At 47.2% G+C, this 22,118-nt stretch overlaps 1 protein-coding gene across 2 annotated transcripts in view; it reads left to right on the top strand.

Moving 5' to 3' along the window:
* Window positions 1-221: 221 nt before the first annotated feature.
* Window positions 222-22,118, top strand: part of THOC3 (THO complex subunit 3) — a 67,370-nt gene continuing 45,473 nt past the window's right edge. For both annotated transcript variants that reach the window (XM_073651151.1, XM_073651152.1), the window contains exons 1-3: window positions 222-464; window positions 19,905-20,061; window positions 20,804-21,008. In XM_073651151.1, the coding sequence (XP_073507252.1) occupies window positions 294-464; window positions 19,905-20,061; window positions 20,804-21,008 (533 nt within the window). In that variant the 5' untranslated portion in view covers window positions 222-293. The remainder of the gene's footprint in view (window positions 465-19,904; window positions 20,062-20,803; window positions 21,009-22,118) is intronic.

The raw sequence follows: 22,118 nt of genomic DNA, 5'->3' as shown, positions 1-22,118 counted from the left end.
TGTCATAAATTGGCACATGTGTAGATTTTTACTAAAAGGTTAAAACATACCAGAATTTGGCTTCAAATTTAAAGCCAAAGGTAATAGGAAATGAAGAGCCATTTTCGGAGCCAAAAGAGCCGGCTCACCAAAAAATCGCATTTTACCCATCACTACTCAGTAGGAGCTGGCTTCCTGGTATCAGGCTTGCCAGGAAGGATGAGGCCACGCCCCTTACTGTGACATCACCCATCACATGGTCTTGACGTCGCAAAGGTCCTTCAGCCCTCTACGATTTCGCCTCTATCCACATCATGTCGGCGGCTGCGCTGCAGGAATACTTCAAGGCGAACAGCAAGACCCGAGAGTTCTCGGCTCACACCGCCAAGGTGCACTCTGTGGCCTGGAGCTGTGATGGAAGGCGCCTGGCGTCGGGATCCTTCGATAAGACGGCCAGTGTGTTTGTGCTGGAGAAGGACCGGCTGGTGAGAGCGCGCCGCTTGGGAGCTGCCAGTAACACTGGTGGTCTGGCCATCGCTGCGGTGTCTCCTGGGAGCTGCCAGTAACACTGGTGGTCTGGCCATCGCTGCGGTGTCTCCTGGGAGCTTCCAGTAACACTGGTGGTCTGGCCATCGCTGCGGTGTCTCCTGGGAGCTGCCGGTAACACTGGTGGTCTGGCCATCGCTGCGGTGTCTCGTGGGAGCTTCCAGTAACACTGGTGGTCTGGCCATCGCTGCGGTGTCTCCTGGGAGCTGCCGGTAACACTGGTGGTCTGGCCATCGCTGCGGTGTCTCCTGGGAGCTGCCGGTAACACTGGTGGTCTGGCCATCGCTGCGGTGTCTCCTGGGAGCTGCCGGTAACACTGGTGGTCTGGCCATCGCTGCGGTGTCTCCTGGGAGCTGCCGGTAACACTGGTGGTCTGGCCATCGCTGCGGTGTCTCCTGGGAGCTTCCAGTAACACTGGTGGTCTGGCCATCGCTGCGGTGTCTCCTGGGAGCTTCCAGTAACACTGGTGGTCTGGCCATCGCTGCGGTGTGTCCTGGGAGCTTCCAGTAACACTGGTGGTCTGGCCATCGCTGCGGTGTCTCCTGGGAGCTGCCGGTAACACTGGTGGTCTGGCCATCGCTGCGGTGTCTCCTGGGAGCTGCCGGTAACACTGGTGGTCTGGCCATCGCTGCGGTGTCTCCTGGGAGCTGCCGGTAACACTGGTGGTCTGGCCATCGCTGCGGTGTCTCCTGGGAGCTGCCGGTAACACTGGTGGTCTGGCCATCGCTGCGGTGTCTCCTGGGAGCTTCCAGTAACACTGGTGGTCTGGCCATCGCTGCGGTGTCTCCTGGGAGCTTCCAGTAACACTGGTGGTCTGGCCATCGCTGCGGTGTGTCCTGGGAGCTTCCAGTAACACTGGTGGTCTGGCCATCGCTGCGGTGTCTCCTGGGAGCTGCCGGTAACACTGGTGGTCTGGCCATCGCTGCCGTGTCTCCTGGGAGCTGCCGGTAACACTGGTGGTCTGGCCATCGCTGCGGTGTCTCCTGGGAGCTGCCGGTAACACTGGTGGTCTGGCCATCGCTGCGGTGTCTCCTGGGAGCTGCCGGTAACACTGGTGGTCTGGCCATCGCTGCGGTGTCTCCTGGGAGCTGCCGGTAACACTGGTGGTCTGGCCATCGCTGCGGTGTCTCCTGGGAGCTGCCGGTAACACTGGTGGTCTGGCCATCGCTGCGGTGTCTCCTGGGAGCTTCCGGTAACACTGGTGGTCTGGCCATCGCTGCGGTGTCTCCTGGGAGCTTCCGGTAACACTGGTGGTCTGGCCATCGCTGCGGTGTGTCCTGGGAGCTTCCAGTAACACTGGTGGTCTGGCCATCGCTGCGGTGTCTCCTGGGAGCTTCCAGTAACACTGGTGGTCTGGCCATCGCTGCGGTGTCTCCTGGGAGCTTCCAGTAACACTGGTGGTCTGGCCATCGCTGCGGTGTCTCCTGGGAGCTTCCAGTAACACTGGTGGTCTGGCCATCGCTGCGGTGTCTCCTGGGAGCTTCCAGTAACACTGGTGGTCTGGCCATCGCTGCGGTGTGTCCTGGGAGCTTCCAGTAACACTGGTGGTCTGGCCATCGCTGCGGTGTGTCCTGGGAGCTGCCAGTAACACTGGTGGTCTGGCCATCGCTGCGGTGTCTCCTGGGAGCTTCCAGTAACACTGGTGGTCTGGCCATCGCTGCGGTGTCTCCTGGGAGCTTCCAGTAACACTGGTGGTCTGGCCATCGCTGCGGTGTGTCCTGGGAGCTTCCAGTAACACTGGTGGTCTGGCCATCGCTGCGGTGTGTCCTGGGAGCTGCCAGTAACACTGGTGGTCTGGCCATCGCTGCGGTGTCTCCTGGGAGCTGCCGGTAACACTGGTTGTCTGGCCATCGCTGCGGTGTGTCCTGGGAGCTTCCGGTAACACTGGTGGTCTGGCCATCGCTGCGGTGTCTCCTGGGAGCTGCCGGTAACACTGGTGGTCTGGCCATCGCTGCGGTGTCTCCTGGGAGCTTCCAGTAACACTGGTGGTCTGGCCATCGCTGCGGTGTCTCCTGGGAGCTGCCGGTAACACTGGTGGACTGGCCATCGCTGCGGTGTCTCCTGGGAGCTGCCGGTAACACTGGTGGTCTGGCCATCGCTGCGGTGTCTCCTGGGAGCTGCCGGTAACACTTGTGGTCTGGCCATCGCTGCGGTGTCTCCTGAGAGCTGCCGGTAACACTGGTGGACTGGCCATCGCTGCGGTGTCTCCTGGGAGCTTCCGGTAACACTGGTGGACTGGCCATCGCCGCGGTGTCGCCTGGGAGCTGTGCTTGACTGCCATGTACTGTGTATGTGTAGGGGTGTGATATATATTTACATACATACAGTTAGGTCCATAGATATTTGGACAGAGACAACATTTTTCTAATTTTGGTTCTAGACATTACCACAATGAATTTTAAACAAAACAATTCAGATGCAGTTGAAGTTCAGACTTTCAGCTTTCATTTGAGGGTATCCACATTAAAATTGGATGAAGGGTTTAGGAGTTTCAGCTCCTTAACATTTGCCACCCTGTTTTTAAAGGGACCAAAAGTAATTGGACAGATTAAATAATTGTAAATAAAATGTTCATTTCTAGTACTTGGTTGAAAACCCTTTGTTGGCAATGACTGCCTGAAGTCTTGAACTCATGGACATCACCAGACGCTGTGTTTCCTCCTTTTTGATGCTCTGCAGGCCTTCACTGCGGTTGTTTTCAGTTGCTGTTTGTTTGTGGGCCTTTCTGTCTGAAGTTTAGTCTTTAACAAGTGAAATGCATGCTCAATTGGGTTGAGATCAGGTGACTGACTTGGCCATTCAAGAATATTCCACTTCTTTGCTTTAATAAACTCCTGGGTTGTTTTAGCTTTTTGTTTTGGGTCATTGGTCGTCGTTTCATACTACAGATGGACAATCAGTTTTGCTGCATTTGGCTGGATCTGAGAACACAATATGGCTCTGAATACATCAGAATTCATTCTGCTGCTTCTGTCCTGTGTCACATCATCAATAAACACTAGTGACCCAGTGCCACTGGCAGCCATGCATGCCCAAGCTACCACACTGCCTCCGCCGTGTTTTACAGATGATGTGGTATGCTTTGGATCATGAGCTGTACCACGCCTTCGCCATACTTTTCTCTTTCCATCATTCTGGTAGAGGTTGATTTTGGTTTCATCTGTCCAAAGAATGTTCTTCCAGAACTGTGCTGGCTTTTTTAGATGGTTTTTAGCCAAGTCCAGTCTAGCCTTTTTCTTCTTGATGCTTATGAGTGGCTTGCACCATGCAGTGAACCCTCTGTATTTACTTTCATGCAGTCTTTTCTTTATGGTAGATTTGGATATTGATATGCCTACCTCCTGGAGAGTGTTGTTCACTTGGTTGGCTGTTGTGAAGGGGTTTCTCTCCACCATGGAGACTATTCTGGGAGTCATCCACCACTGTTGTCTTCCGTGGGCGCCCAGGTCGTTTTGCATTGATGAGTTCACCACTGCTTTCTTTCTTTCTCAGGATGTACCAAACTGTAGATTTTGCCACTCCTAATATTGTAGCAATTTCTCGGTTGGGTTTTTTCTGTTTTTGCAGCTTAAGGATCGCTTGTTTCCCCTGCATGGAGAGCTCCTTTGACCACTTGTTTACTTCACAGCAAAACCTTCCAAATGCAAGCACCACACCTCAAATCAACTCCAGGCCTTTTATCTGCTTAATTGAGTGACCTAACGAAGGGATTGCCCACACCTATCCATGAAATAGCCTTGGAGTCAATTGTCTAATTACTTTTGGTCCCTTTAAAAACAGGGTGGCTCATGTTAAGGAGCTGAAACTCCTAAACCCTTCATCCAATTTTAATGTGGATACCTTCAAATGAAAGCTGAAAGTCTGAACTTCAACCACATCTGAATTGTTTTGTTTAAAATTCATTGTGGTAATGTCTGGAACCAAAATTAGAAAAATGTTGTCTCTGTCCAAGTATGTATGGACCTAACTATATATTATATTTATACAGTATAGACCAAAAGTTTGTACACAACCTCATTTAAAGATTTTTCTGTATTTTCATGACTTTGGAAATTGTACATTCACACTGAAGGCATCAGAACTATGAATTAACACATGTGGAATTATATACTTAACAAAAAAGTGTGAAACAACTGAAAATATGTCTTATTTTCTAGGTTCTTCAAAGTAGCCACCTTTTGCTTTGATGACTGCTTTGCATTCTCTTGATGAGCTTCAAGAGGTAGTCACTGGAAATGGTTTTCACTTCACAGGTGTGCCCTGTCAGGTTTAATAAGTGGGATTTCTTGCCTTTTAAATGAGGTTGGGACCATCAGTTGTGTTGTGCAGAAGTCAGGTGAATACACAGCTGATAGTCCTACTGAATAGACTGTTAGCTGCTTTTTTCTTGCCGTAATACAAATTAAAGAAAAACGGGTCGCCATCATTACTTTAAGAAATGAAGGTCAGTCAGTCCGAAAAATTGGGCAAACTTTGAATGTGTCCCCAAGTGCAGTTGCAAAAACCATCAAGCGCTACACAGAAACTGGCTCACATGAGGACCTCCCCAGGAAAGGAAGACCAAGAGTCACCTCTGCTTCTGAGGATACGTTTATCCGAGTCACCAGCCTCAGAAGTCGCTGGTTAACAGCAGGTCAGATAAGAGACCAGGTCAATGCCACACAGAGTTCTAGCAGCAGACACATCTCTACAACAACTGTTAAGAGGAGACTTTGTGCAGCTGGGCTTCATGGTAAAATAGCTGCTAGGAAACCACTGCTAAGGACAGGCAACAAGCAGAAGAGACTTGTTTTGGCTAAAGAACACAAAGGAATGGACATTAGACCAGTGGAAATCTGTGCTTTGGTCTGATGAGTCCAAATTTGAGATCTTTGGTTCCAACCACCGTGTCTTTGTGCGATGCAGAAAAGTGAACGGATGGACTCTACATGCCTGGTTCCCACCGTGAAGCATGGAGGAGGAGGTGTGATGGTGTGGGGGTGCTTTGCTGATGACACTGTTGGGGATTTATTCAAAATTGAAGGCATACTGAACCAGCATGGCTACCACAGCATCTTGCCGCGGCATGCTATTCCATCCAGTTTGCGTTTAGTTGGACCATCATTTATTTTTCAACAGGACAATGACCCCAAACACACCTTCAGGCTGTGTAAGGGCTATTTGACCAAGAAGGAGAGTGATGGGGTGCTACGCCAGATGACCTGGCCTCCACAGTCACCAGACCTGAACCCAATCGAGATGGTTTGGGGTGAGCTGGACCGCAGAGTGAAGGCAAAAGGGCCAACAAGTACTAAGCATCTCTGGGAACTCCTTCAAGATTGTTGGAAGACCATTTCCGGCGACTACCTCTTGAAGCTCATCAAGAGAATGCCAAGAGTGTGCAAAGCAGTCATCAAAGCAAAAGGTGGCTACTTTGAAGAACCTAGAATATAAGACATATTTTCAGTTGTTTCACACTTTTTTGTTAAGTATATAATTCCACATGTGTTAATTCATAGTTTTGATGCCTTCAGTGTGAATGTACAATTTTCATAGTCATGAAAATACAGAAAAATCTTTAAATGAGAATGTGTGTCCAAACTTTTGGTCTGTACTGTGTGTGTATGTATATATTATATTATATATTCCCTGGACATAGTGAGGGCACAGTTCTTTGTACCGGTCCGTGAATTGGGTTTTACATTCATATTACTGCAAAGCTATATAAATTTCACCTGTTTGTAATAACGTATCGAAAGGTCATATCTCAGAGTGTGTAACTTGCAATGGCAGCACGGTGGCTCAGTGGTTAGCACTGCAATTTTGCGGCGCTGGGGTCCTGGATTCAAATCCCACCTAGGACAACAGCTGTATGAACATAGCTGGAATAGACTAAGAAAAGGACCCTGGTCCTAAATGCAGGGCCCTCCCTAAATACCTGAACGAGGGAGCATAAAAGCCTGACTGAAATGTCATCAAGTAAATGTCATGTTCTTTATAAAATGCTAAACTTTATTGAAAAAGGTATAAAAACAGGTATCAGAAAGAGAAGGTGCCAAGTACAGTTATATAGTGCCATCTGGTGTGACACACTCCCATTTGTGCATCGGAAGGGTAAGAAGCCTCCTTAGATACATCTGGCGCCTCTCTGTATTTGTACTTTGCATCTTCCCTTTCTGCGGCTGCATATGCACTACAGTCTGGATAATGAATATAGGATTGTGACATTACTATTTGTTCCCGTTGTTGACATGTGCCCAGCTGATCACTTAACGCCTATGGCATAATCACTTAAGGCAGCCTGATCTAGCATTGGATTCCTGTCTTTTGCTAGCAGCTTTGTCTGTTGTTTTCCTATCTCTTCACTTTGGGTTATCCCTCATGACAATAGTCTTATTAGATAAAATTTTGCGCTTGCAGATACTGTGGATAAGGGGTTGGGGGTATGGGGCTTCGGATTAGGGTTTGAGGTCTTTTTTCCCCCCTCCTCTTCTAAGGCCAGTTTCACACGTCCTGATATTTCTGAAACCGGAAAACCAGTACTGGAGATGTCCGTGTGCCGCATCAGGATCACACGTGCCAGCGCTTGGGAATCAGTGGTACAGTTAGTGCTGTTCCCAAGCCCTGGCTGCTGAACACTGCCCTCATCATTGTCCCCTGTTTGTGCTGCGATCAGTGCAAGCAAGGGACAATGATGCACTGCAGGAAAATACACACACACACACACGCTTATACACGAAGGAAAATACACACACACTAACCTGCTATAGTCAATCATTTGTCAAATTCCACCCCTCCTTCATATCTCAACACAGCAAAAGATGAGATGGAAAGCAGCTGCACAGGTTACCTCTAGTTTGCTAGGCAGAGGGCACCACACACAACAGATATGACTGCTCTCATTTTGGAGTGCTGCTTTCTGATATCTTGTTAGTCCCGCCACTCCTCCTCTGGGCTGATCTGACACTATGGAGAGAAGGGGAGGATGCTGCATGCAATATAAGTAACGCAGCCTCCTTCAGAGGAGTTACAGTGCCATCGCAGAGCTGTGTCAGTGATCAGGGCACAGCAGGGTGATTATTACTCTGCCGTGTTCTGAACATTACAGTCGCAGCAGTGTTCAGCAGCCTGGTAATGTACTACTTATCCCAGGTTGCTTATCACCGCCGATGATACTCTCCTCACCCCAGACCTCCGTTCCCCGGCACCTGCTGTCACCGCATGTACTGTGTGCTGTGGGCGGTAACAAGGGGAAACTGGAGCTTGCAGCATAGCTGCGTGTTACAAGATGGCCGCAATCTCCTCCCACACTTGTGACCTGGACAGCCCAGGGGGCATGCCCATGTCACAGCTATGGCAGTCTCAATACAAGAGATTCTATTGCATTGCGACCCCAGTCTCTTATGCCCAGGGGCTACCGTATTTGGGTGTGTAGCTGTCATTACACACAAGCAAATTCAAGTGGCAGCCTAAAAAAAACGATTAAAATAGTGAATTTAATTTTTTATTAAAAATAATTGATTATATAATCAATAATTAATAATACAAAATAAAAATCGCGGCATCTTCATTTCAAGAACCATTGTACATGGAGAGCCTGGTGTGGGCGGGGTTACCTTTCTCAGCTCTGCTGCATTGCTAAATTTAAAAGCTCTGATTGTGTGAGAACTGCTGCACCCAATAATCTAAGTGATACATCATTGGATTTAGGGTTTCTCAGATGAGGAATCAAAAATCTGCTGACAGATTCCCTTTAATGTACCATGCAAGATTTTAAAGGCGTGGTTTAACTTATCTGAAGGTTGTGAATAGTGTTGAGCCACCCCCGTAGTGTTCGAGTTCGGTTCGGTTCGTCGAACACCCGTGTGTTCGCCGAACTGTTCGTCGAACACCTTCGAACACCGTTAAAACCAATGGCAGGCAAACAAAAACACATAGAAACACATAGAAAACACCTTCAAAGGTGTCCAAAAGCTGACAAACTGCTCAGAAGACACAACTAACACATGGAAAAGTGACAAGTACATATAGTCATGCGAAAAGAAAAGAGGTGGAGGAGTAAAAGGAGGGGGAGACACAGATATAGGCATGTCATGCCCTTCTAAAATCCAAAAAGTGAGAAGCCGAGACGGCCAGTCCGCTCCTGCCCGTGCCACCTCCGTGTCGCCGGGTTTGTGCCAGAGCCGCGGTGAACCCTGACGGCCAGCCCCCCTCTCCCAATACTGGTGCCTGTCCGCTGGTGGGTCGAGAGAGCCCCTGTGGTGGAGGCAGCTCTAAGCTTTTTAATTTAAATTGTCCCTCTAATTTGAATGAATACACTTTAAATCCATTTACAAGGATCTATTGGAGGGCAAGTCTCATGCCAGCAGCCGCGTAATTCCAGCTCCAGTAGCGTCCACTAAAGCTGCTGCAGTTAAAAAGCTTTTATAAGGATCGAGCTCGGCTGTCCACCGCAAGGCATCCTAGTGCCAGTCCCAGCCCCTATACCTTGGGGTGCCTCCTGATGCTCTTCACTAAGTATCCCGTGGTCCCGAAGCATTTCCTTTGAAAAAATTAAGTGTCCAAACTACAGGTGGTGTAGCTTGCTTAACAGCCGGGATAATCCGCTGACTAGCAGACACTGCTACTAGGCACAAAGTATTTCCTGGGCTAGATGCAGTTAAAAATTTGTAAGTAGATACTCTCGTTGGATGCTGAGAAAGCATTCCATAGAGTCTCCTGGCACGCCATATATGATTCTCTTAAAAAGCTTGGGGTAGGGGTCTAGGGGACCCTTTTATAGCCAAAATCACGGCCCTGTATCACAATACGTCACCTAGGCTGAAGATAAATGGAACTGTAGCACCGAGGGCTCGGTTGCTACAGACGTATTGCACCTCACCCAGAGGTGTGATATCTCACTCTCAGATAAGGATGGAGTGTGGATCAGGACCCGACACCTGCATGCATTACACCACATTGCCGTGGGGCAGGGCGACCAATATGCCCCTGAGATGGGCACGACAGTCCCTGTCCCTGGCTGGAGTGGGGGGAGGGAACACTGAGGAAGGGGAACCCTGCAGTGCAGGAGCAGGGAGGAAGCAGTTCCTGGGTGCATTGAGAAGGGAGTATAAAAGGTGGGCACCATCTTAGTTCAGTGCAGAGAAGTCTGAGCAGAAGTGGCAGGGAGCAGGGGCTCTGCATGAGCTCTGCTCCGGAGGCGGGCCTAGTAACAGAGGCCCAGGCCTGCAAGAGGGAGAAGGAAGGAAGAGGAGCGGAGAAGGCTCCAGGAACGAGGAATGAAGGGATCCCAGGGGTGCGGACGGGCGAGTCGCCACCGCACGCCCGAATCCACCTGCGTGGAGGGGTCAGGCCAAAGGGGGAGACCGGTCCCCGAACTAGTGGAGGCAGGAAACGACCCTCAGCTAGAAACCGGAGGCTCTGACATTTTATGTGGCGCAGCCCCTTGCTCCACCCGCTAGGAAGGCACCACATAGGGTCAGGGAAACTGGCGCCAAGTTTACCAAGAGGAGGCCCGAGGCAGCCGGACAGAAGTGTTGGTAAGAAAGGCCAGACAAAGGACACACAAAGGGGGTCCTGTGAAGCGCTCCAAAGTTATCTGGGAGTTGTCTGAGCCCCTCACCTGGTGAGCACAGTACGACGTGGGCAGCCGTTACCTGCAGACGTGGTCTGGATAATAAGAACTGTGAGTAAAGGCCCTGAACTGCATCACTGACTCCGTGTCGTTACTGCTGCTGCCCTGCACCATCACCCCCATCCTCCGCATACACTGCCCTGAGGCTATACTCCTCCCGTGGGGAGTTATGCTACGCTCTGCTGCACCCACAACACCAGCCTTAGCGGTCTGCCCTGTAGCGGCGGTTCACTCTGACCGCAATCCACGGGTGGCGTAGTCGGACATTTAAACATCAAAACCACATAAATAGTTCCGCCACTGGTTTGACCGCCCTGAGCCACGGAACCGGATCGCCGCCACGAAGACTACAACCACCAGCATCCACCAAAAAGGGTCCGGCTCCGGGTGTCCCAAGGCCCAGGGGGTGCGTCAGAACATTTTCATCACCTTTCACAATCACCAATGGGACAAGGCAGGGATGTCCTCTGTCCCCTCTCTTATACATCCTAGTGACGGAGCACCTGCTCTCATCAATTCGCCATAACCCCAATATTAGGTGGATTGAGGTGGGAGGCACCGAGTACAAGTGCTCTCTATTTGCTGATGATGTCCTAGTATATATCACTCAATCACATATATCCATCCCTGCTGTTATGGCTGAAATAGATCACTTTGTTACATGGTAAAATTTTAAAATCAATGCAGCGAAGTCTGAGGCCCTCGATGTCTCCCTCCCTAAATCCATATAGGATTCCATCCAGTCCAACTTTCCCTTTGCCTGGCCCTCACAGGGTATCAAATACTTAGGAATTCCTATTCATAGAGACCTCTCCCATCTATGTTATCTTAATTTTGGGCCCTTTATTGAACAATTCCATACAGACCACGGTTGGCAAGTTAGAACTGTAAGATTCACTACGTGAACCACTGGTGTTTTGTGGAAAAGCACATGTACACCGCGTTCCAAATTATTATGCAAAAAGTGTTTAGGAGTGATAAGGGAAGAATTTGTTTGTTTGTCAGTTAAACTCATTGATGGTGATGTGTGTCAGGGCTCTTTATATCACTGTAAGCAATTGCAGACACCTGTGCTAATTAGTTTGGCAGGTGTGTCCAATGAAAGGCAAGACTACTTAAGAAGGCTCTCTCACATTATTAAGCAGCCTACATTTTCTGCCAAAATGGGAAAGAAAAAGGATGTGTCGGCTGCTGAGAAGCAACAAATTGTGGAGTGTTTAGGTCAAGGCATGACTACAATCAACATTGTGCGATGATCAGGATGAAGTGTCTTGGCAATCAAGAAGTATGTAGCTGATTCACAGTACACACGTGTGCATGCTGATAAGGGCAAATTGAGGACTCTTTCCTACAGGCAATTACGTCAGGTTGAAAGAGCAGCGGCAAAAAAGCCTTGTCATAGCAGCAGACAAGTTTTTGAAGCTGCTTGTGCCTCCAACGTCCCCCGAACAACAAGATGCAGGGTCCTTCAGAGGTTTGCAGCTGTGCATATGCCATCCTGTCGACCTCCTCTATCCACTTCACACAAGCAGAAACGGCTCCAGTGGGCCAAACATTACATGAAGACTGATTTCAAAACTGTTTTGTTCACGGATGAGTGCCGTGCAGCGCTCGATGGTCCAGATGAATGGAGTGGAGGATGGCTGGTTGATGGACACCCCACGCAAACACGGCTACAGCGCCAACAAGGAGGAGGTGGAGTAATGTTTTGGGCTGGAATCATGGGGAGAGAGATTGTCGGCCCCTTTAGGATCCCTGAAGGCGCTAAAGATGAACTCCATAATGTATGTGGATTTTCTCAAACAGCACTTCCTGCCATGGTTCAAGAAGAAGAACCATGTATTTCACAGCAAGATCATTTTTCTGCATGATAATGCACCATCTCATGCTGCACATAAAACATCTGCATCTCTGGCTGATATGGGCATAAAAGGGGACAAACTTATGGTGTGACCCCCATGCTCCCCTGACCTCTACCCCATTCAGAACCTTTGGAGCATCATTAAAAGGAGTGTCTATGATGGCGGGAGGCAGTTCACATCTAAGCAACAGCTCTGGGAGGGTATTCTGTCCTCATGCAAAACAATTGAAGCAGAAACCATCCAAAACCTGACAAATTCAATGGACGAGAGAGTTCAGAAGCTCCTTTCGAACAAGGGGTCCTATGTGAAAATGTAACATCACCTAGAATAAAGTTTTGAGTTGAAAACTGTTTGATTTCAGTTTCTAACAACCTGCTAATGCTTATAATTTCAAAAATGACCATTTTTTTGGTCTTTATTAAAATGAAAAGGTTGATCAAAAAGTTTGGGGGATCTAAGAGTGTGGCAACCCAGTAGTCATGATTACTTCGAATTCTGACAATATGAGGGTCATGCTGCAGGTAGTGCAGCAAGAAGGCACTTGTGTCTTGCGCATCTCGGAGCCCCAAAATTATTTTCCGGGCTAGATGCAGCTAAAAATTATTTTTAATTTTAAATCTGGTGAAGCTTATTATAGATGGCCTAATAGGATCAGTGCTGCACAGTGCTACAAAGCCCAAATTATTTTCCAGTCAAGATACAGATAAACATGATTAGTAATTTGAAAGCTTAAAACGGTTGGTAGGGTGATTTTAACCAATCATCAAGCTTTTACTCTCCCCAGGATGACACAGGGGTAGAAAAGTCGTTTCGGATCCATGATTTGTTCATCTTTATGAACGTGAGTCTGTCTACATTATCAGTGGAGAGCCGCGTGCGCTTATCTGTCAGCACACCACCAGCAGCGCTGAACACACGTTCAGACAGAACGCTGGCTGCGGGGCATGACAAGATCTCCAAGGCGTAAGTGGCTAGCTCTGGCCATTTATCCAGATTGGAAGCCCAAAAAGAGCAAGGGTCCAGTGACACAGTCGTGGCTTCAATGTTTACTTGGAGATACTCCTGTACCATCGTCTCTAGGCGTTGACTATGTGTCAGACTTCTTGTCTCCTGTGGCCTTGCAAAGGATGGGCTAAAAAAGTGGTGAAATGATTCCGCAAAATTGATGTTACCAGCAGATACTGTGGTTCTGTTACGGTTTGAGTGCTGAACACTTGACGGTCCCATGGTTGGCAAGTTGGAACTGTGAGATTCACTACGTGCACCACTGGTATTTTGTGGAAAGGCACATGTAAGATTCTGCAACAGTCTCTGCTGATACTCCTGCATGCGTGCATCCCTTTCTATGGCAGGAATAATTTCTGCAAATTTACTTTTGTACCGGGGATCTAACAGTGTGGCAACTCAGTAGTCAGGATTATTTCTAATTCTCACAATTCGAGGGTCATGTTGCAGGTAGTGCAGCAAAAGGCACTCATGTGTGTTGCGCATCCAGGAGCACCAAGTCCCTGTTGTGTTGGTGGCGAGGTAACAATCATGCTTCCTTCCTCTGTCCTCTCCCCCCAACCTCGCACAACAGAAATGTGATCAAGGTCTCCCTCATCTGATGAGTCTTCCATCAGTTCGTCCTCCACTTCTTCCTGGGCTCCTGCACCTTCCTCACTAGTTTGGCTGCTACCATGCGCCCTGGTAAAATCATCTCCCCCACCCTCACATGCCTGCCGCCCTGGTGCTGCCGACCGTCTGGACCTTGCAGATGTTAGCCCTTCCGCATACAACTCCTCCTCCTCTACTTCCTCCACCTCCTCTTGTGCCACCACCTGACTCCGAATTCTGTTTAACATGTGCTCCAGCATGTAAATCACCGGAATAGTCATGCTGATAATGGCATCGTCAGCACTAAACATCTTCGTCGCCATTTCAAAACTGTGCAGAAGGGTGCATAGGTCCCTGATCTGAGACCACTCCTCCAGCGTGATTTGCCCCACCTCTGAATCTCGTTGGCCCAGGCTATACGTCAGAACGTATTGCACCAGGGCTTGTCGGTGCTGCCACAGTCGCTGCAACATGTGCAGAGTTGAATTCCACCGGGTAGGCACATCGCATTTTAGCCGGTGAAGTGGCAGGCCCAACGACTTCTGTAGAGATGTAAGTCGCTGAGCTGCGGGATGCGAACGGCGGAAGTGAGCACACAGCGACCGTGCCCTCTGCAGAAGGCCATCTAGTCTGGGATAGTGGGCTCAAAATTGCTGGACAACCAGGTTCAACACGTGAGCCATACAAGGCATGTGTGTGACATTGCCCCGGCGAAGGGCCGCACCCAGGTTTGCAGCATTGTCGCACACGGCCTTCCCTGGTTTCAGGTCCAGTGGAGACAACCATTCATGAAATTGGTTCTCCAGAGCTGACCACAACTCCTCAGCTGTGTGACTCACATTTCCCAGACATTTCAATGTAAAAACCGCCTGATGACGTTGAGCCCTACTGCCAGCATAGTAAGGAGGTGTGCAGGATCCCTTCTGCGCAGTTAGAAAGCTTGTGGCATGACCAGACAGGCTTTGGGTGCAGGTGGAAGACCGAGAGGAGGTTGAGGAGGCAGAAGCAGTGGAGGAAAAATGACATAAAGAGGATTGACGCACAACTCGTGGGGACGGCAAGACTTGGACAGCAGCCCCTTGTCCTGCTGTCACCATAGTTACCCAGTGCCCAGTCAGCGACATGTAACGCCCCTGTCCATGCCTACTCGTCCAAGTGTCTGTGGTGAAATGCACCCTGTCACACACAGAGTTTCTCAAAGAAGCGGTGATGTTGTGTGCGACATGCTGGTGGAGCGCAGGCACACCTTTCTTTGAGAAGTAGTGCCGACTGGGCATCTGGTACTGGGGCACTGCGACGGACATAAGGTCTCGAAAATCCTCTGTGTCCACCAGGCGGAAAGGCAGCATTTCTGTAGCCAAGAGCTTGCAGATGGTGAAATTCAACCTCTTAGCTTTCTCATGGCTAGGAGGAAATGGTCTTTTACTTGTCCACATCTGAGGGACCGAGGGCTGGCTATTGTGCTTAGACGGGGTTGATAAGGGTGTCCCCGGCAAACTGCCGGTCTGTGAGGAAGATGCAGGCGGACATGTTAGGTTGCCTTGATCCAAAGGTGGTGCTATCGATGTCGGACAGCGCTCAAGACCAGCTGGTGTTACCACCTCCAAAGAAAATGATGACCTGCCAATCACGCTGGCTGTTGCGGGTAAAGAGGTGGCAGGTCTGCGCCCCAAAACAGGTGTGACTGCTGTCCCCCCAGTCACAGAGGATGAAGAGGCCGCGGATGCACAAGATATGGCAGACGGTGGTTGGCCCGGCCGGCTAGGCCGCATTGTAGCACACTGAGCTTCCCACTGCAACTTATGCTTCATGTCCATGTGCCGGTTCATGCATGAAGTACTCAAACTATGTATTTTTTGGCCTCTACTTAGCTTTTGCTGACAAATGTTACAGATAACACGAGTTGGGTCATCTTTATCGATCTGAAAAAATGCCCAGGCTATGCAAGGCTTAGCACCCATGCGACCTGAAGAGCCACCACGACTTGTGGTGAGAGGCAGAGTTGTGTTTGAGGATGCAGTTGTTGACGTGCTTCCAGTACTACGTCTCTGTCCAGGAAGGCGCAACCTGACCTCGTCGTCACTAGCATCTTCCTCCACCTCCTCTGCTGACCTCATCTCTTGGCTGACTGTGGGTTGACAGTAAGTGGGATCTCCGACCTCATCATCATCACCCTTGGCGTTATCACACCCGTCGTCCTCAGAGCCAACCTGTTCCTGCCCTGACAAAAAACTAAAGTTGTCGCTCCAATCAGGTATTTGAGTCTTATCATCGTCTTCCTCATTGTCTCCACCAACAGGAGTTACAGTTTGGGAATGAGGGTCTACATTATGGTCAGAACCTTCTGCGTCTGGTCCTGGATCCGACTCATAAAGATTCTGGGCATCAGTGCAGATCATTTCCTCGTCTGGATTCACAGAAGCGCTGGAGTCGACCTCTGATTCCCAGGCTATAGTATGAGTAAACAGCTCTGCAGACTCAACCATCTGTTCTACCTCATACTCAGACGGGCAGCTGGAGATTTGGGAGCTGTGAGGAAGCAAGTGCGATTTGGGTGACACCTTTGAGGACTGGAGTATTTGTGATGTTGAAGTTGATGTGGAGGAGAGCCCACTTAAAGGAGCACTTGATATCCGTTGAAGCACCTGCTGTTTTTGTGCCTCATCTGGAATTTGTAGCGATTGGCGTGGCCGTAAGAAAGGGATCTTATCACATTGTCCGCTAAAAGAAGTAGACATTTTAGTTTGGCTGGAAGATGGTCTTTCTTCTGCACCTACCCCACGGACACAACCTTTTTTCCCCTTCCCAACACGCCTATTCCCCTTTCCACCAGCAGCAGGCCTTTTTCCACTCATTTTGGTGGTTAACTAATTCACAACTCTGGAGTTGTTTGCACAAAAAAACAATGGATGGTAACCGAGCAGAGCTGAGTGGCCAAACTGTGGTATTAGGCCAAAACTATTGGCTGGGTTAGATGCAGAAAAAAATTGTATTCAATTTGCAACCTGATGGAGGTCAGTATAGATGGACTAATAGACCAAGTCCCACACACTGCTAGAAGCCCAAATATTTTTTCAGAGCTAGATGCAGAAAAAAATTATTTTTAATTTGCAACCTGATGGAGGTCAGTATAGATGGACTAATAGACCAAGTCCCACACACCGCTAGAAGCCCAAATATTTTTTCAGAGCTAGATGCAGAAAAAAATTATTTTTAATTTGCAACCTGATGGAGGTCAGTATAGATGGACTAATAGACCAAGTCCCACACACCGCTAGAAGCCCAAATATTTTTTCAGAGCTAGATGCAGAAAAAAATTATATTCAATTTGCAACCTGCTGGAGGTCAGTATAGAAGGACTAATAGAACAAGTCCCACACACTGCTAGAAGCCCAAATATTTTTTCAGAGCTAGATGCAGAAAAAAATTATTTTTAATTTGCAACCTGATGGAGGTCAGTATAGATGGACTAATAGACCAAGTCCCACACACCGCTAGAAGCCCAAATATTTTTTCAGAGCTAGATGCAGAAAAAAATTATATTCAATTTGCAACCTGCTGGAGGTCAGTATTGAAGGACTAATAGAACAAGTCCCACACACTGCTAGAAGCCCAAATATTTTTTCAGAGCTAAATGAAGAAAAAAATTATTTTTAATTTGCAACCCGATGGAGGTCAGTATAGATGAACTAATAGACCAAGTCCCACACACTGCTAGAAGCCCAAATATTTTTTCAGAGCTAGATGCAGAAAAAAATTATATTCAGTTTGCAACCTGATGGAGGTCAGTATAGATGGACTAATAGAATGATGCTATGCCCAAAAGATTTTACTTCACTAGGTGCAGTAAAAAAATTGGTATTCTATACACAGGTGGTATATCTTGCAACACAGATAGGCTACTCCACTGACTAACACACTCTGCAATAGGCCAAAAAGGATTAGCTTTGCTAGATTCAGCCAAATGCTGTGAAAAAAACTTGCACAGCACTGGCACAGACCTGCTTGGCAAAAACTGATAGGAACTGATGTAACCTAGTCCTGAAAAAGACTCCAATTACAATTAGTCTTTACTCCCACAATCTATCTATTTAAGAGCACAGACCTGCCTGATAAAAGTCGTAGGAAATGCTGTAACCTAGTCCTTAAAAGGACTGCAATCACAACTATTCCCTACTCCCAAGCTATCTGTATATTTGTGCGAAAATTGGCTTGAAATTAACAAGGTATAGCGCACACAGCAACAGCGGTGCCGTCTAACACGCAGCTGCAGCAGTGAGAAAATGGTGGCGGCGGGGAAAATGGCTTGGTCTTATAGGGCAAGGACATGTGACATACACTGCCAATCACACATGCCCTTGCTTGTGTGAAAAAAAGCACTTCGCTCCGTGTGTGCGCTGCTGATAGGCTGACAGATTGCACCTCCCCACTGCAAATGCGGGAAAGAGAAAAAAAAATGGAGATCTTCATTGTTCCTGCAGAGATCCATCCCCTGCCCCTCCCCCCGCCCCGCTGTACACTCAAACTGCGTATTAACATTAATTTTCATCATTACTGAGAAAAAATCCAGTTATGATTTTGGTGCACGAACAGTTATCGAACATAACCTCGAACAGCCAAATTTTTCTCAAATTGTTCGTGTTCGCCGACCGGCTCGAACACCGCCCAAAACAGCTCGAATTTGAGATTGGCGAACAGTTCGAGTAGAACAACGCTCATCTCTAGTTGTGAATGTTATTAAAAACTACTCGTCTGTTCTTCTGAGTGGTGCTGTGCTGACCCTTCCAGTCTTTCTTACATGCTGCCAACATCTAACAAATGCAGCCAGTCGGTGCTCTTGTGCCATGCTGCTGACATCACTGCTCCATTATAGCCAGCTTACTAAAGTCCAGAGTCGTACCTGGCAGGCAGTGAGGAATGCAGCACCCCACGGGACTTGAAAGATGACCTGTCACCAGGCCAAGTGTCCAGTTTTGGTTTTATTTTATTCCTGTTGCTCACATGAGTATTCTACCCCTCAATCATGTGGTTTTAGAGATATAGACTTTTTTTGTTTAATGCTGTGACGATACAGCGTAAAATCTTAATTATGCCAGACATACTTTCTGATGGCAAGAGCAGCATACCTTTATTTTTATGTTGACTCTTTAATCTGTGTTCTTCTTTATGTTAAATACCATTGTAGGGTGTTTGCCAGTCAATCTTGGGGGATGAGCTGTGGATACTCAATCCCTGTGGAATAATATCACTAATTCTTAACCTGTGGATGTGTATTTAAGAAGGGACATGTGTTTTTGTAGGAATCAGTCTTGGGATAGAGAATCAAGGAACATCAGTATTATGTGATGTACTAATGAAGAAGACGATTCTTTTTACTACTGTGGATGTTGTTGTCATTCTCTTCACCTGTGGATCTTTTGGAGGATTGGGATCATCCTCTTTTGTCATACTTGCAACCACAACTTGCTTATCAATTTGTGTATGGTGAGATGCTGCCCTAAACGTGCTCATTTTCTACTCCCTGATTGCAAGACCCACTGGCCCTCCGTGCATTGTGGTCCCATATATACGGCCGTCTGAATGCACTCTTAGTGTTATTGGACAACCTTTCAACTTGGCGCTCCATTGGTCTTAATTAACAGCTCAAAGGTTTTCCTACTCTCTCTTCATTGCTCAAATACTGTGTATGCTCCATGCAGGGCTGTGGATTCGGAGTGGGTATAAAATGGACTGACTCCAACTCCTACAATATATAATAAATTGGGTACAGTAGTGCAATGCAGTTTATGGGGAATATTTTTTATAAGAATTTGGGAAAGTTATGAAATGTCCTATAAATGTCTGTCCTATTCCTGATCTAAGGGTCTAGACTTTTAGCTGAGATGAATCTGTGCTACAGTAAATTTATCACTTAAACATGAGCCATGTATGAGGGAGTCGGAGGTTTGGCTTGCCGACTCCACAGCCCTGGCTCCATGAGATCCTGGGTTGGTACATGTGCAGTGCTGTGGGCAGCAGGGAGTCTATGTACTCTCCTGGAAGTACATGGCACATGCGTAAGATTTCAGTGTTGAGGGTTCGATCTGTGGGAAAAGTTGGGGATATCCAGTATACTGTCCAGCACAGAGGATTATCATTTTTGGTAATTTGATGTACCTTCAGCTACGATGATGTAAATTACTGTGACAAGTATGTCCGTGTAACCAGAGAGCAGCATCAATTCAAATGATCCCTAATCAGATGGTCCCAAAATACAGTGGTAACATTCAGGATCTGGCTGTGAGCTATTTTTCATTTTACAATTGCAGACTAAGGAGACAAATTATCGTGGCCATGGTGACAGCGTCGATCAGCTCTGCTGGCATCCCACAAACCCAAATCTGTTTGTCACTGCATCGGGGGACAAGACTATTCGTATATGGGATGTTAGATCGGAGAGGTGCCTTACAACCGTTACCACCAAAGGTGAGTGTCCACAATCCCCTCCATCTATAGGGACTGAAGAAGAACCTTCATATTTGAAGATGTATTACACAAATGAAAGGGGGTTTCCTGGAAAAGACATTTATCACTTATTCATGGAATTCTGATGAAGCATTTAATGATGATGGGTGTTCAAGCAACTATCACTAGAGTGAAGGCCCAGTGTTCCTCATTCCTCCTGACTACGAGTTTGAATGAAGCAGCGGTTTAATTTATTTTCTGCGGTCTCCGTTAGTATCATAGACTGTACTGAGTTTGGACATTATTCCCTATTCATAATATAGGTGATAACTTCCCAATCACTGGAGAGTTCGATTACTGTGAAGCCCAGTGTGAATGGAGCGGTAGGTGATCGATCTATGGCGTTCTCTTTGAGAGTGAATGGAGTGTAGGTGCACATGCTCGGCCTCTGCTCCATTCACATGTGGGGGATCACACTTGTCAGACTTCTCTAATCAGGAAGTTATCCCCTATCCTTTGTATGGGGTTGTAACGTGTTACAATGCCCTTATGAGGAACCATGTCTCTCCCATACTAATGAACAGTGGAGTGCCTAGTGATCATAGATTTCTCGCCTATAATTGCTCCCTTACTGTTCCCATCCGTCAAGCACAACTTGGGCTCCTGAACTATTTCCATATGCTGCATAGTAATCTGATTTGCTGAGTCCTGATATAATACATTTCTACCTTCTATTTTTATTGATGACATATCTTGCCCTTAGGTGAAAATATTAATATCTGCTGGAGCCCGGACGGTCAGACCATTGCAGTAGGAAATAAAGATGATGTTGTCACCTTTATAGATGTTAAAACCCATCGCCCCAAAGCAGAGGAACAGTTCAAGTTTGAAGTCAATGAAATCTCCTGGAACAATGATAACAATATGTTCTTCCTCACCAACGGAAATGGTTGTATTAACATCCTGAGGTACAGCGTCCATCATTCAGCACAGTTGTCGCTGGTGTAGTAATCGATGTCCTGAGCTATACTCACTGATAACATTCTCATAACGGGAACCTGGAAGTAACCCCCTCCACCTTTCTCATCCTAATCAAACAGGTGCATGTAGCCTTCGAAAATACAAGTTAATTCATACCTTAATATCAGCACAATGTTGTACCTCTACTGAGATTTGAGTGTATTGAGGCATAGTTATGCTCTTAATTGCGTAGCTCCTTCCATTCTCAGCCAAATGCCTCCCTAGACTAGTTGAATGACAGTTAGTGCTACACTTCCAGACTCATTGGTATATCACTTTTTATTAGTAAGGGAACAACACTGTAGGGATATAAAGGTATGGATTAACTTGTATTTTCAAGTGATACTACACATATTTAATTTGGAGGGAAGGTTCCTGTTAAGTAATAATATAATATATAATATTTGTCACCTTAAAAGGATATTATCAAGATATTATATTGCTTTAATTGATCAGACAGCATGAAAATTAAGCAAGTTTGCAATTGATTGACAGCAAATAGAAAGTCAATCTCTTGCAATGAGTGGTTTTATCTTTCATGGTGTACAGCGGGTATCCATGGAGCTTGGCCACTGGTGCCCAGACCCTGCAGAGAGTGTGCAGTAGCTAAGCTCCAGGAGTGAAGTTAACTCCTAATATTATAGCCATCTCTTTTCAGACCATTGATTTTTATACAGCAGTTAGCTGCTCACCTCACTCCCTCTGCTACTGTTATAAATCTTACAAAATCACCAGCCACCAGTATTCCCTGCTTTCAGAGCACATATCCTAATCAGGGCTCTCACTGTCCATAGCTGTGTGCTTGTTCAAATACTCTGTTATCTTAGTGTAAATAAGTAACTGGCTTAATGTGTTATAGCAAAACTTGTGCTGAGCTTTATAGTTCTACTAACACTGCAGCTTTGTTGCTCACGAGAACTGTAACAGAAAGACATATGTGAAGAGATGCAAGCTGAGAGCCACTCTATATATAATTAGCAAATTAAAGATGCACTCTGTAATGCTATAGTTTAAAAACATTGAATATATGAAATTGGAATTACATTACTGTTGAAGAA

Source organism: Phyllobates terribilis, unplaced genomic scaffold (assembly GCF_046119375.1).
Source record: "Phyllobates terribilis strain yellow unplaced genomic scaffold, ASM4611937v1 Scaffold_11__3_contigs__length_659146591, whole genome shotgun sequence".
NCBI lineage: Eukaryota > Metazoa > Chordata > Amphibia > Anura > Dendrobatidae > Phyllobates > Phyllobates terribilis.
The sequence above is the reverse complement of the archived record's forward strand: the minus strand, read 5'-3'. Positions and strand labels throughout refer to the sequence as shown.